The following is a 14,277-nucleotide window of genomic DNA, read 5'->3' as shown; positions in this document are numbered from 1 at the left end:
ATGTCTCCGGTGGGTGAGCTGCCCGAGCCTCTCCACACACTCCATGAGAGGCTTTACCAGGCCGCGGTCAATGGAGAAGCTCAGAAAATATCTGAGCTCTTCAAGCTCGGTGCCAAAATGAGCGCAGACGAGGTTAGTATGAACGTAGAAGTTTTCCCTTTGTATGAACTTGGTTGAGTCAATTTCTCTCTAATAAATAGTGACAATGTAGTCGCCCTCCAACAGACGGTTTCTGTGAACTCCGTCGGGTGAGTGGATTTCACATTGACCGTGATCGTGGATTCGATCACAACCAGACAGCGGACCGCACGGTATCATTCTCTACGCCTTGTTCACTGCAAAGCGTGTGTACATAAATTGTATTGCGTTCCGGCTGAACTCATATCGGAAGCGGAGCCATGAGTGGTTTAATGATCGACCTACACGCGAGCGCAACGCCAACGCTTTTTGTCAGCAGCGAAGAATAGGCTGATCGATTGTTTTAGGGAATTCGCCGTCGCACTGAATCTCCGACTCATATACATAGGTCGTATTTCCTTCGAAAAATACCCGTTCCTCCTGATTCCGAGGGATGTTCTGTCGACTTAAGGTGGTACTTCGCTTGGTAGCGGGAGCTAAAAAAGAAAAACACGTATTTTCCGGCTAAACCGCTCAGACTCCCATTGCGCTAGAAAAAGGAATTCGGCGGAAAACTTGGAGAGCCCGCTTGCGTGAGCTTCCTCGGCATCTTTCGTCATCGGATGTCCCCCGGATCATCGGAACCAGCCTTTTGGGAAACCGATATCTCGAAATCGGTACCCCCTCTCGAAGTAGGGGACGGAAATATCGACGACACTGTAGAAGCTCGTTCGTGCGAGTCTTCCCTCCGTTCGGTCCGCGACGGATGGTCGACTTGTATATTAATCCGTCCCAAGAATGCTTCCGCCGCATCGTGGTAATTAATAATCGTCGTCGATGATTGATCATTCGACTTCTAATTGCTCGATAAATATTCGAGTCGAAAAGATGGTTCGCACCCGTCAGCGCAGCCATTAGATAGGACGCTGTTTTCGCAGCGATAGCAGAAGCAAGATCGTGTTTATTCGCTGAGCGCCGCGCCGTAACGACAGAACGCGAAAGGTACGTCGTTTAAGCGGTCGTCCTATTTATTTACATGTTGTATACTCATTTTCGAGAATCGTGGAAAATATAGGGGAACCGTGGAAGGAGGTGATCGTGGAAATCGGAGCAGACGAATAGCTTGTCGGCGCTGAAGATTACTGCTCATCGCAAGCGATCCTGTGTATCCGCGTCAATCTACGAGGATATGCCGGGGTATCCTCGACGACATCATTATCATGTAGAAGTCTCCTCATTTCGGAGGAGAAGACGTCCGCAATACCCATGAAGAAGAGAGGATCTGTGGGCTAAATCCCTAGGCTTTTCGTTCCACCGATTATATCCTTTTGTCGAAATTATCATGGATTTATTGAGAGCCGGAGAGTCCAGAGAGCCTCGGAAGGGGAGACTGACACCCTCTCCCCCTGAGTCTCTTCTGTGATGAGGAAGAATACTGAAGACGGCTTTCAATCGACCATCGAGTTCAGCCGCGATCAGTCCCAATAAGATTCGGCGCATCGAGAAGTCGCCTGCCAGCATGTCGGTTCCAGCAGCGTGACTCGATCTCATGCAACAGGACTTATTGTTTGGTTCATCTAGGCGTGAAAATCGCTCGACTGTGGCTACCGGCATGCGCTCCGGTGTTTCGGCTTCCTGCGACTTTCAGTCGCGGATCACTTCATGACGAAAACCTGTAAAGAATCGGCGAATATTCATTGTGCTGAAATGTCCGCTGTAGGAGCAGCATCTCGACGCTGATCTTAGAATTCGTCATTTAGGCGTCACGGCTCAAGTGTGGGGAACCTCGGCGTGCTTGAATCCATAATTGGCTCGTCCGTCGCCCATCGCGTATCCAAGAGAACAGATAGTTTCTCGTCACTTCTCGCACAAAGTCCATGAACCATATCGGATCGTAGATAATTGAAAACCTACATAGATAGCTCCAACGAGTACATTCATAAATAGTTTTCCCGGATAGCTAGCTCTTGTGTGACTCGGAGGCCAATCTCCTGATCTCCTGACTACAGGTGATTGTGGGGATAGCTCCTGCTTTCTCAGACCTAGGCGTCGCGAGTCATGAGTTGTTAGAGTATGCTACCGCGCGGTCCAACTTCTTCTGCCGCATCGTGGTCGGCCGGTAGAGCCGACACACCGGGAATGAGCCCAGAAGATTCACGTTCTCAAGAATCCGCTTCCAATGAATGGTTTCTGTTTCAGGAGGGTCGTACTCCTCTACACATGGCCTGCGGCAATGGCTTCGTGGATTCGGCGAGATGCCTTATCCTCAATGGTGGAGCCAAGATCAACCAGTTGGATGCAGTGAGTTCGATTTGCCTTTCATGTCGAAGCGGAGCTCCGATAGCTAGGTATTTCTGGATTGAGAAGCATGATGTCCATCGAAACTAATGGAAACCAAGGAGCTAATGCGGTCCGGACGACGAAGACATCGAAGGAATCACAAACTTGTCGGGCCGCTGGCGTCCCGACACCCGAGGATTTCTTGGACATGACGGAAAGCTAGAACTGAATCCTACATGTCGGTGGTCGACTGATTGAAGGGTGGCGCTCCCTCTCGATGGTGGTAAGCGCCACTTTCGTGTCTCTTGACCGGGAGCCGCCCCGTGTTCTCTCTTTTTGCTCCTGGCACGACGGCTCGTGTTCTCCGTTCTCTCCAATCTTTTCTTCATCTTTCCGATGCCAGTGCAGAGCGAGCCCCTTTTTCGACCGCTTGAATCGACAGCCTGCCTGATTAGCTCCGGCAAGCCAAGTGACCGATGTCGTCTTCAGATACAAATACCCGAGGAATGGCTTCGGATGAGAGCAATCGATCGAAAGGATGGACGAATGGTCGGCGAGAGCGGTACACGAAAAGCTGGAATTCACGCAAGCAGACATCTCGACCTTGTGACGTGCAGTCGGGCGTCAGGAGAAGTCGCCCAGATTGTAGCTGAACTTTAATACCCCCAGCCTTTGGTATTCTAGAGCTAGCTTTCTGGCGAAGAGAAACGCGCTCCATAGCTCTCCAGAATACAGCGTATCGAATCTGACCGACGGAGAGCGAATGGGGCTGCGGGAGCTGCAGGGCCTACGATATAAACACGAATCGGGCAAACGAATGGAAAAGCGCGGGAGTATTAAAAATATTCGTCGCTCGGACTCCAGGGCGGCACTCGGACAAACGATTGCGTTTAACTTGCTCCGGACATGCCCCTCGAGTTTGCATCGATTCGCGGGAATCGGCTGCCGCCAGCGGTCTCGATCTCCCGGAACGGAGCGTATGTTGGGGAGCGGAATTTTTTTCTGCCATCTGCCGTATCATCAGAAGAGACAATCAGTGGAGAAAATCGGATTCTCCGCTTTGCCGAGCCGACAGATGTTTTGTTTAAGGTCGTGCACAAACGAGGACCGGACTTCTTCTTGACTGGTTCATCAAGACCACGACGATTACACGCTGATCGCTTCATAGTTTGCTGAGTGAGATGTCTTCAAGACATCGAGGAATCCCCGGCAATCACAAGCCGGAATAGTCTCCTCCGTTACAGACTTCTCGATCGTGTAGAACCTCGTCCAGAACAAGCACCGACGACAAATGATACAGTGGCGTTGTGTGTGGGCGGAACCTGAATCAGAGGGCGTGACCCCGTATCCATCCATCCATCTACGCTAGAAATAAGTCGATTCATCTGCGTCGCTCGGATGGATTCGAATCACTCGAAAGGAACTTGTTCCGGCTCCCATTCACGTTTGGGCTAATCGAAAACACTGAACGAGACACTGTCAATTTACTGGTTCGCTCGCGCACATACAGCCGCTCAGTGAGTGGAACCTCTGAACAAAATATCGGATCTGTTGTTTCGATACGAGAGAAACGGCGGAAAAATTGTCGCAATCAACCGAGTGGAACAAAACTTCTGTGCTGTCGCTCCTGCCTGGTAGCTCTGTTGGCCCACTGTTCCACAGAAGTCAGGCAACGAGTGGACGAGCGGGATAAGTTTCTGGCCGGCGAACGAAGCGGCCTCGTAACGACAGACAGCTTCTGAATTTCTCAAAATGCTGAATGATCCTTCAGCCTGCATTCCGTCATAATGTTTCTCTCGTTTCTCGTTCCATCGTGGTAGCTCAGCCGGGTTACTCGGCAAGAACGGCCTGCCGTCGAGCTCAGAGCGAAAAGCTCCGCGCAAAACTTCGGGGAAATAATAAGCAGTCGCTGAGTGAGATGAATTTCGAATCGCCGATTTTCCTCCGATTCGCGAAAAATCAGCGCGTAAATCGTCCGCTGCGTGTTTGCATCGGTCAATCGGCCGTCGCCTCGACCGAACTGCCATGGGCATTGCCGAGCGGCGCGGCGGCTCAACTGGACGCAGACCCAGCGATGGAAGCGACCCTACAAACGATCAGTCGAAGAATTGCTTCGACCAGTGAACCTGGAGGCGCTTCCTACGAGGGGCTTGAAGAGACTTCAGTCATAGCCGAATGAGGCTTCAGCATCACCAGCCCAAGCCAGTAGGCTTCCGCGATCCTTTAGGAGTCTCTCCCCTGCTGCTCTATCAGGACAGCCGTACGGACGCATTTTTCCTCGTCTCAAAGCCTCGCAGCGCTGTCAACTATAGGACCCAGTGAGATCCCTACTCGAAGACCGTAACCCCAATTTACTACATATATCCGCACCTGGATATATTGGCGGTCCTCCGAGAGAGGTCCCTCAATGTTGAAGAATTCGGATCCCGGAGAATACAGGGACACCGAAATTCGAAAAACGACGCTGCCTGCCTCCCCTGCTTCAGGGATCGAGCTTTAAGAGAGCCCGAACGCGGAATTGGCTCGAGCGACGCCTTCTTATGATTTCGGAGAGAGGTGCTAGATAGAATATTAACCTTCTTCTCTTTTTTAGTGTGGATACACACCTCTTCACCACGCAGCAATGGACGGTCATATGGAGGTGATTCGCTTATTGGCTAAACATGGCTGTGCTCTAAATGCTCAAGAAAGGCTCTCGGGGAACACGGCCTTACACGAAGCTGCTTGGAGAGGTTTCAGCAGAACGGTCGAGGTGGGTTCCCTACGAGGCAGAATCGGAGGGTACTTTTTCGGTGATGAGTCCGCAGGACCTGTTCCACCGTCAGTGGATGCTGCCCGACGATAACCATTCAATAATAAATTACAGGTTCTTGCGAGAGCCCACGCAAACTTGTACGTCAAGAACAAAGCCGGATTCACGGCCTTGCATCTGGCGGCTCAAAACGGCCATAATCAAAGCTCACGAGTTCTCTTGATGGAAGGTTGCGGACCCGACGTGAAGAACAACGTAAGTTGCTTGAATACGATGATTCTTGCACAAATAGGAATCCGAGCCGATCAAAGGCACTATTTTATTCGATTCCAACATGATCAAATCTGTCTTCCAGTATGGCGATACCCCTCTACACACTGCCACTCGCTACGGACACGCCGGCGTCGTGAGGATCCTAGTCTCTGCCTTCTGCAATGTTCAGGAGACCAATCGGGTTAGCTTCCTTGCTTCAGTTCAGAAATCGCTGTCCTATTCAGCTCTCGAGTTTCGTTGACCGCGGGAGACCGATACGATTTGTCATCTGCAGAAATATCTTCTGTCAACGGCAATCGGAGCACGATCCGAAAGCTGGAGGGAATAACCGAGCTTCGAGGAATACTTCGGCTTTCAAAATGAAATCCCTTTAGTCGCGTCCATGTCTGCCTAGGCTCACTCAGATAGCTCGAAGCCCTTTGCTTCCGACTATGGCCCAGTATTCGTCCCGGGATTGCTCTGCCGAATTCGATGGGTAGATCTTGATTTCTTTCATCACCTCGGATACGTATAATTAGCTCTCTCTCGTCTTTCTCAGAATGGTGACACGGCCCTGCACGTCGCCGTCGCGATGCGGAAACGAAAGCTTACGAAAATTTTACTCGAATCCGGGGCTAGTGTATTCGTCAAGAACGAACAGGTAATTACGAAAACTTCGCCGCAGCGTCTCTCGAGCGAGTCTATGACCGGTATGATAGGCATCACGGCCGAATCCGATGGGAATCAACGGAAGGCCAGCTTCAGCTCTCATTCGGACGGTCGCGAACGATTCGTACAGTTGGAAGAGACGACACAAAGTTCTCACCGATGCAGGGAATTTTCTCGCTATCGTGCCGTCTGACTGAGTGGATCTTCCGCGTCATGCGGGATTATTACCAAGAATCTGCGAATACAGAGCGTTGCCAATATGTGGCTCTCCTCGAAGAGCGTAGGGAGAACGACGCGTTCTCATTGATGACGATTCTTTCCAGGGAGAATCTCCATTAGACCTCGCGCAACGGAAAGCATATCCGGAAATCGAAGAAATGCTTCTGCATTCGCCAGCTATCGTCCGACCGGACAACGTTGTTGAGAACGGCAAGGGCAAAAAGAGAGAAAAAGACCCGAATACGTCCACAAGCAGCGGTAAACTGAACACCAGCGCTAGTCGGAAGAAGAAGAAGGTGAGCCTTTGGCAAAATGGGAGCGCTGTACCTAAGCTCCCTCGGATCATATGTATGAAATTTGAGAGGTCTGATTGGAATCGATGGTTTCAGACGAAAACGAAAGGCGACATGTTGCGCTCGAAAAGCTTGCCATCGACAGCACCCGTGGGGCCGTACGGCTGTCCACACTCTCCGCACGACATGGCGGGCTTCCCGACGCCAAAAATCGAAACTTTGCCCCCGGATCCGCTTGCCAAAGGCGAACAGTACTATCTCGATCTCGCTGGGAATATCCGGAAGGGTCCAGTGGGCAGAGGCTATAGCTGCTACTGTGTTCCATTCTTCAAGGACTTCGAAAGGAAACTCGAAGCCGACAAGCAGGAACTACAGGAGAAAATTGGCGAATCTAAACAGGTGCGACGATTGTAAACTTGTCCAGTGTGCCCACAGAGCGGACCGAGACGAGGGAATTCGATGCACCGGATTTCATTGACCGATAGGAGAGGTCCATCGCTATCGCTACGACTTCCCTCTTCGATTGGTTTGCAGGATTTGGAGAAGAAAATAAAAACGCTCGAACGCAATACGATATCACAGCTTCAATCGCTCGACATCATGCGGGACCCGAATGAAAACTCTCAAGACGAGCAGTCCTTACAAGCTTTCGCCGAAAGAAAGATTGGGAGACGAACCAGCCCGCTTGGACGCAGTTCACCCCCCCTACAGACACAGTGAGTATCGGCAGGTTCCCCATGTCTGTATTCAGTTCCGGGAACGCTAGAATTTTTTCCACAGATTTATTAAGTCGCGCTAATCTTCCTCCATCCGTGATGAAGGCACGCGGAGAGCTCATCGGCGCGATGGTCGAAGCTCATGGAATGCAGAGCGAGTCTTGGTCTGCATTTGAACGAGTCCTCGGGCGAATCGTCCCAAGAAGACGACGACGATGATGATAATGATGATGTCGACTGCCATGCCGATAGTGGCATGCAAGTGAGACCGATGACGGTTTTCCAAAGAATACGTCCATTATCAACGAGTTATATGAATTTGCCGACTGCCGACTTTAATGAAGTCGGCCTACCCTTACCCGAAAGGTGAGTTTCGATCGCACATATCCGCCCAGATTTTCCCCTGTGACCGTTATGCGTCGACTTCTCATGATAACGCCATGCGATTGCAGTGTGGACTTGTCACGAACGTTGAGTCGTCTAGAAAGACGGTCAACTGCATCGCTCGGCGCACGCGAACCCGCGGCCGGACGGAGCCCATCGCTCTTGGAGAACAATACTCCACCTCCTTCAGCGATCGCTTCAAGCCTCCCGGAAGACACATCAGGAGTTCGGAAACCTATTTGTCGGCCGCCGAAGCCTCCTTCTTATCAAACACACATGGAACGGTGAGATAGAGGATTGCTCGAAACTCGTTGATCATTCCAAGAGATAATGGACAATTTTTCGAAAGAACAACCAGAGACTCAATTTCCCTCAGGTTGAGCCACACACCGGTCAGGAGCGGCACTCTAATTCATCCAGGCTATACTACGTGTCTCGGTCAGAACCCTAGGTCAGCATCTACACCCCCGAAAGTTACGCCAATTCCATCGCACAATGTTTCGTCTTCGTGTTCTTCTTCGAACTTGATGCATCATCAACGAGTGAGCGCCAACCATCATCACCACCATATGGCTTTGGATAGCGTTCCTTCTGGAGCGAGAAGCTCGATGCAGAACCTCACAAGTTACATTCCCGAAGAAGATGGGTCGAATCTCTTCCGTAACAACGATAAGCTCACGAAAGAATCATCTGCCACAAAACTGCCATCATTGAATCATCATCCCCACAGTCCGCGGACTCAGCGGCTCGTCATGTCCAGTGAAGTGTAATAAATCTGATAGGTTCATCCAGGGGGGACGACTCGACAATTCGGAAGCTTTGAATCCGTCTCAAGTCTATGCATGGATCTATTAATTCGACCGAGAGCTTCGTTGAGTCGTCGCAATGAATCTTGAGGAATCATCTAGTCATGATCGGTGCTATACTTCGCGCGGATGTAGAAAACCTGAACCTCAGCTTGCACTGAAGGGGCTTCAGTCTTCAGCTCAGATGCATTTTTAATCATGATGTTTGTTGTACTTAAGGTCTGTAAATTCTCATCTCTGTATGATTTCGGAAATGTGTAGGAACGGCGAATTGCAATCGAAAGGGAAATAATAAATCGAGAATCGACAATTCCGGGGGGGATTCCTGCCGAACATTGACTGCCTACTGAGCTCATTCGAATTGCCACGGGCTTCTCAATACCTTTGCGTTTTATATGGTTTCCCGGTTCAATCAGGGGTACTCGCACCCTTCAGCTTACAAGTCTGTATGTAAAGTGATGATCGAAGCCCGATCGGCTGTAGGATCAGTGCTCGCTCGCCTCCGCCATCTCTGTCCCCCAGGAGCCCTGTAAGCTCGAAGAAGAGGAGACTTTTCCCGAGGGGCAGATATTCATTGCCCTTCAAACTCACGCAGGTTCTCCTCCTATTGATTTGAGACCACCCACAAAATACGACGAGGACTTGGAAAAGACATCCCAATGTGTGCGATGTCCGGAAATCATTGATCACTGGGCAGAGCAGACTCGATTCGAGCCAATCGTTCACTGTATACGCTAAGGCACTCGATCTCCCTCTCCAACGTCGAATCCAGGTAGTCTTCAGCTTCGACGCTGACAAACCTAAAACGAATACATCATCATGGTACGGAGTGACGCACACGAAACACTTCACGAATGTTCACGAGGATGGCTGCATATGAGGAAAACACGCGATAATGAACACACAGAAGCTGACCTGCTCATACGGGACAGCATGGCATCCACCTGAGTGTCTTTGTTGGAGTTACCAGTCAGCAAAAAGTTCTCCGCATCGATCAAGGAGCCCTGCGAACGAGGAGATATCTCATTGTTTCCGCCATACGGGAATTAGCAAAACACTCTTTCCTTGTTCTGCGAGCTCACTTTGAAGAATCTCAGAAGCTCCTCGGCACAGCTTGCTTCGACGCCCATTTGGATCAAAGCTGCTACATCTGAGTCGGAGGAAGAATTTTTGGAACTTTTGGCGGAGCTGGGGCCCTGTATGGGGGAGGAATCGAACCATTATGGGAGACGCCCCGCGATTTCGAAAGAGGAAAAACTTCTTGTATCGCCGGAAATATTATGCGTTTTGGTGTGCTCACAGGCTCATCCGTCCTGATCGCTTCGCCTCCTCGATTAGCAGAGCCCGAAGTGCGATCTTGCCTACGTTTGTTCACAGAGCATTCATATTCCATAGCGAAATCAACGGCTCTAGAAGGAGATAGAATGGAGCGCCTTAGGTAGGTGAAATGAGTTCAAACTTGGTTTCAGCGGATATGAGAGGATAGCCCGATGACGCTACCTGTTATAATCGTTTTGGAACTCGAGTAGAGCGCGTCTTGCCGTGGCTGGGGTGACTCCTACGTCGTCTATCATACGATCATACAAGGTTTTGTTTATTCCCTGGAATGAACAGCCGACCCTCGTGAAACTCTTCGCCTTCGCGTTGAGCGCGGAATGGCTTTCCGGGATCAACGTCCACTTTCCGATTCCCGCTCTATCCGCTCGAGCTCATGGGAGTCACGACCCAAAAGTCGCGCTCGTGGGCCGAAAGATCGGAAATGGTGCGCGCATCAATTGGCAGGTACCTCCAAATATTTCCCTTGTTGCTCCGATTTCCATCGCTCGTATTCGTTCTTGCGACGAATTTGCTTCTCTTCGAGGTACGTCAACGCGAGCTCTACAATGTTATTCGTCTGGCGTAGAGCTAATCGACATTCCTTCGCGGTGTATCCGAAGCTCATGAGCGTCAACAGATGATCTTCGTTCACTACGAGCTTCGCCATCAAGGTTTCCACCTGCGCGAACAAGAAATCAGAATTCGCTCCTGTCGCGGAAGCTTGGCCCTGATGCTCGGACGAGAAACCGAACCCATCACAACCTCACTGAACTTCCGCCGAGCTTCTCCGTAGCTGGCCTTATAGAACGCGCTCACGCCTTGGAGCAGTTTGAGACGGACAGAGAGAGTTTGCTCGTTTGTTGCGTTCCCCTTGGCTTTCGTCACCTGCATAGAGGCTAAGTTATAAAAGCGAACCCCGAAATGGAGCATGGACGGACCTCACGCGAGCGAGCTCAGTCTTCCGGAATAAATACTCGTTGTCTGAAGGAGTCGTCCAAAGTTCTCACCCGCTCCATATTCGGACCGTAGGCTTTCCTGAAGCCCTCTTCGGCCAACAGCAGTCTTCTGTCACAATCACTTGAGTGGTTCATCGAGCCAGCTTCTAGGAAACACCACACAATGTCCAAGTTCAGCAGCGGAACGTTGCTCAATCGTTCCAGAACAGGATAAGATGAAACATCGATGCTCTGTGAGATCCTGAAAGGCTTTGTCTTTGAGCTCGATGTCTCGTTCATCGTTGAAGAGTCGCGGGTTGAATTGAGTTGAATTCTCATGGTTCTCTGAGCCGCTAACCTTTCAGCTTCGAGGAGATAATTCAACGCTTGTTCCGACTTCCCCCGCCTCAGCTCGGAGCGTCCTTTGTCGTGTAAGCTGAGTGCAGCGGTCAGATCTAACTTTATTTTGTCGGGAATTTCGACCTGCAAGATGAGGAAATGACGAATATCAATGCCTAATCAAACAAACATGGAAAATTGGATGGAATCCCTCATTTCGCTCATGCTCACTTTTTCCCCGAACTGATTCGTTATCTCGCAACGATTCAAGGCTGAAATGGTTCTGGCATTGGCTTTCGCTGCGTTAGTCTTACGATTCGAGTCGATAATCGCGAGTTCGTCCCGGATAAACTCCTCGATCTTGGCACTAGTCACGATACCGACAATTTTCGTATTGTTTTTCATCTGGAAGGAGCGAAAATTTTGATCTTCGGATATACCCATCGACGTCGAGAACGGAACCTATGGGCTGCGCTCCACTTCGAGATTGTTACATTTTTCCCGCTGAGAGGAACATCCTCGTCGAGTAATTTCTGGCCATTGAGAATCAATCTGATGCGCTCTCTTGGAATCTCAGCTGCTTTTGAAACCATTCCGTACAAATCCGCGACGGAAGACGATATCGGGATCTTCAAGTTATAGTCCTTTCGCTGAAGCTTCACTTTTATGGTGACTATCTGCAACGTAGGGATCCAGATGCTATCAAGCCATTTCCGACACGAGAGACTTACGCCCGAGGGAAGTCGGCCGCTCACCCCTTGTTCGCTGAGAAGTTGCCGTTCTTCCTTCCGTTGGAGAGCGTGCTTCTGGAGGTCTAAGAGGAGCTCCAAGGTAATCTGCAACAGAATGAGAGAGTTGGCGACTGCTTGATCAGCCATGCCGTTCCAGCTCAGCGGTCACTTCTGGCCGAGACACTCAGGATCATAACCTCGATCGGTATGCGACATTCTTCGGCAGCCGCCTCAAGTAGATGCTGCGGGATGTTCGCCTGGCTGTCCTGCCAGTATGGACGCTCCCACAAAGAAACATTGTTCTGTCGTAGGAACTGCGCAAGGTGCGCCATGCGAGGATCGACTTCTTGTGCCTGGAATGAGAAAGCGTCGTTTAACCCCTGAAATTCAGCTTTCCCAGAGAGCAGAAGAGGCCGGTGCGGCAGAAAGATCTCCATCGTGTGCACCAGTGGTTCGCAGAGTGAACCCCCGGGGACGCATGGCGATTTTTGAGTCCTACGGGAGGGGGTGCACAAGGTCCTCGGAGAGGATATTAAGGATACACAGATGGATCGACGGCTTGGCGGACCTGGGGGACCATTGAATTACGCTTTACGGTGTTCGACATCGAAATGTGAAAATAGAAGTTCCTCAGAGGAGACAGCCTTTTGTCACCGATTGAATTCGTCCATATCAATAAATCGCTCCGTGTTCGCGATAAAAATGAGTCCGAAGCACCTAATTATGAAGAGCGGCGCGAGAATCATTGATCTGTTCCGGAGCCGATTTTTTCTGAGGCCTAAATCCCGCCTTTCTTCGGAGACATTATCATGGGACGTACAAGATGAATCTAGCCCTTCTCGGAAGATGCAGCCCTTATGCTCGCTCTCCTTAGTTTTCATGGGAGACGACTTAATCAATCGCGCATCCGGGACGAAACGGAAGAAGCGTCGGTATTTCGAGATGGAGAATTCATGTTATTCTCCTCCTCGAACGGAGCCTTGCTCAGCGCGCTTTGGTGGCACGTAGGAGTCTCAACCCGATTGCATGATTCACCGCCGGACGCGAGGGGGAATTAAAAAAGAGACTTACGAACGCCATCCTCGGGAACATAAAATCGAAACAAAATCCGAGCCGTACGTTGTCATCGGCGAGCGTCAGCTGTTCCTAGTCTGAGTAGAGCGCGCCTAAATTTGAAAGTTCCCTCTACAGGCCAGAAGAATCCCGATTGAGGCGTACGATTTCTCGAGTCCACCGTCCGTCTCTCGCGTCAAGCTCCCGATCGAGCACAGTGTAAGAGATGATGAATCCCAAGCCCATGACCTAGGTGCGGTAGTCTAAAGGAGTCACCCTGGCTGCAAGATGGCCATCGACTGAGTGGTCGGTAGATAACCATCGCGGGACATGAAGTTCTCCGGGAGGGCATCACTGAATATGATTAGACACCAGATTTCTCCCGGGATACTTGAGCGGATGTTCCGCAGCCCACTGGCTGCCCGCGATTCTGCCTCAGAAAAGCACAGGTCGACTTTATCTCGCTTCATAAGCTTCCGCCTTGAGAAAAGGATATTCGTTGTATTAACACTGAAAACTAGACCATATCCAGGCGTGTGTAGATATTCGGCCCGAGAAAAAAATTCGGGTACCGGGGGAGATATCATAGTATGATACTATGATATCTCTGGATCGGGGCGTATTTCTGACCATCAAGGTGAGACAAGATCCGTTAGAATGACTATGTCTTCTAGAATGGGAATCGGGGATCGAGAACGCATGCACTAAGCGATCGGACACGTTCTCGCAGATTTCTCGGCGGGGGCTATCCAGGAGAAGGGGCCTGCTGCTCTAATCCCCGGTACCGCCTTGATGCCTCCTCGGTGCGGATCGCTGCAGCGCGAAAAATGCAATGAGAAGCGCGCCGCTCCCCAAGCTACCCTCAGCCCTCGCCCATGACTGCAGCCCTCGTCGCGGGCAAAAGCGGACGGGATGAAGACAGGTGAAGGGTTTTTTTGTGCCATATTCAAACGCTGCACTTGCTCGCGAAAGTGACACCGTTCGAATAAAAGCTTTCCCGGTGCGCCTCAAAGTCCAGACAATCGGACTATGAATTCGTGAGTTCATCGTGCGTGGAATCACCCTGTGCCATACGACCTTCAGACATGGGATACTTCTTGCAGTGAGTACCGTCGGAAGGGTGCTGAGCGGAGTTTAACTTCAGCCGGACGCCCCAATTCCAGTATCACGGCTCTGACTCATTCTATGGCTTCGCATTCATGCGACATAAGGGTCCCTGAGTCCGGAAATTCCTTGCGGAACCCCAAAGATGACAGAAGCGGTGATTACGTGCCGACTCTTAAGCAGACGAGACGCATTCGCGATAGCTTGAGATGACCGGTGAGATAGAAACTCTAGCGATAAATCATAACATGGTGAGATTGTGATGAGATCGCAGAGGACATGAAACTTATGAGATCAACTTATGAGCAAC

At 50.6% G+C, this 14,277-nt stretch overlaps 2 protein-coding genes across 2 annotated transcripts; one reads left to right on the top strand and one right to left on the bottom strand.

The window, feature by feature from the left end:
- Window positions 1-8,452, top strand: LOC100902268 (ankyrin repeat domain containing protein 6 diego). The gene is made up of 12 exons (XM_029111369.1): window positions 1-132; window positions 2,317-2,418; window positions 4,991-5,149; window positions 5,264-5,404; window positions 5,505-5,603; window positions 5,961-6,062; window positions 6,394-6,585; window positions 6,679-6,981; window positions 7,117-7,298; window positions 7,404-7,664; window positions 7,751-7,966; window positions 8,059-8,452. Exons 1-12 carry the CDS (start codon window positions 1-3, stop codon window positions 8,450-8,452), a joined length of 2,283 nt encoding a protein of 760 aa, XP_028967202.1.
- Window positions 8,453-8,859: 407 nt separating this feature from the next.
- LOC100902124 (NEDD8 ultimate buster 1) lies at window positions 8,860-12,890 on the bottom strand. Its single transcript, XM_018639392.1, has 14 exons — window positions 12,882-12,890; window positions 12,008-12,163; window positions 11,835-11,915; window positions 11,574-11,756; window positions 11,311-11,484; window positions 11,099-11,223; window positions 10,813-11,002; window positions 10,568-10,690; window positions 10,275-10,484; window positions 9,989-10,089; window positions 9,789-9,897; window positions 9,571-9,684; window positions 9,404-9,492; window positions 8,860-9,288 (listed from the first exon to the last, which is right to left on the bottom strand). The coding sequence occupies exons 1-14, from the start codon at window positions 12,888-12,890 to the stop codon at window positions 9,168-9,170; spliced, it is 1,785 nt and encodes a 594-aa protein (XP_018494908.1). The 3' UTR covers window positions 8,860-9,167.
- Between the last annotated feature and the right edge of the window lie 1,387 nt (window positions 12,891-14,277).

The sequence above is a fragment of the Galendromus occidentalis genome, unplaced genomic scaffold, assembly GCF_000255335.2.
Source record: "Galendromus occidentalis unplaced genomic scaffold, Mocc_1.1 scf7180000077436, whole genome shotgun sequence".
In the NCBI taxonomy this organism is placed as follows: Eukaryota; Metazoa; Arthropoda; class Arachnida; order Mesostigmata; family Phytoseiidae; genus Galendromus; species Galendromus occidentalis.
This window is presented reverse-complemented; position numbering and strand designations above follow the sequence as displayed.

Bases quoted from the DNA above. Each gene is read 5' to 3' on its own strand.
- LOC100902268 (XM_029111369.1), top strand. From the start codon at position 1: ATGTCTCCGGTGGGTGAGCTGCCCGAGCCTCTCCACACACTCCATGAG. The intron at 6,586-6,678 runs GTGAGCCTTTGG...CGATGGTTTCAG, and splicing joins CTAGTCGGAAGAAGAAGAAG to ACGAAAACGAAAGGCGACAT. The intron at 7,967-8,058 runs GTGAGATAGAGG...AATTTCCCTCAG, and splicing joins TATCAAACACACATGGAACG to GTTGAGCCACACACCGGTCA.
- LOC100902124 (XM_018639392.1), bottom strand. The intron at 11,757-11,834 runs GTGAGCGGCCGA...CCTACGTTGCAG, and splicing joins AACTTCTCAGCGAACAAGGG to ATAGTCACCATAAAAGTGAA. The intron at 11,224-11,310 runs GTGAGCATGAGC...CTCATCTTGCAG, and splicing joins CGAATCAGTTCGGGGAAAAA to GTCGAAATTCCCGACAAAAT.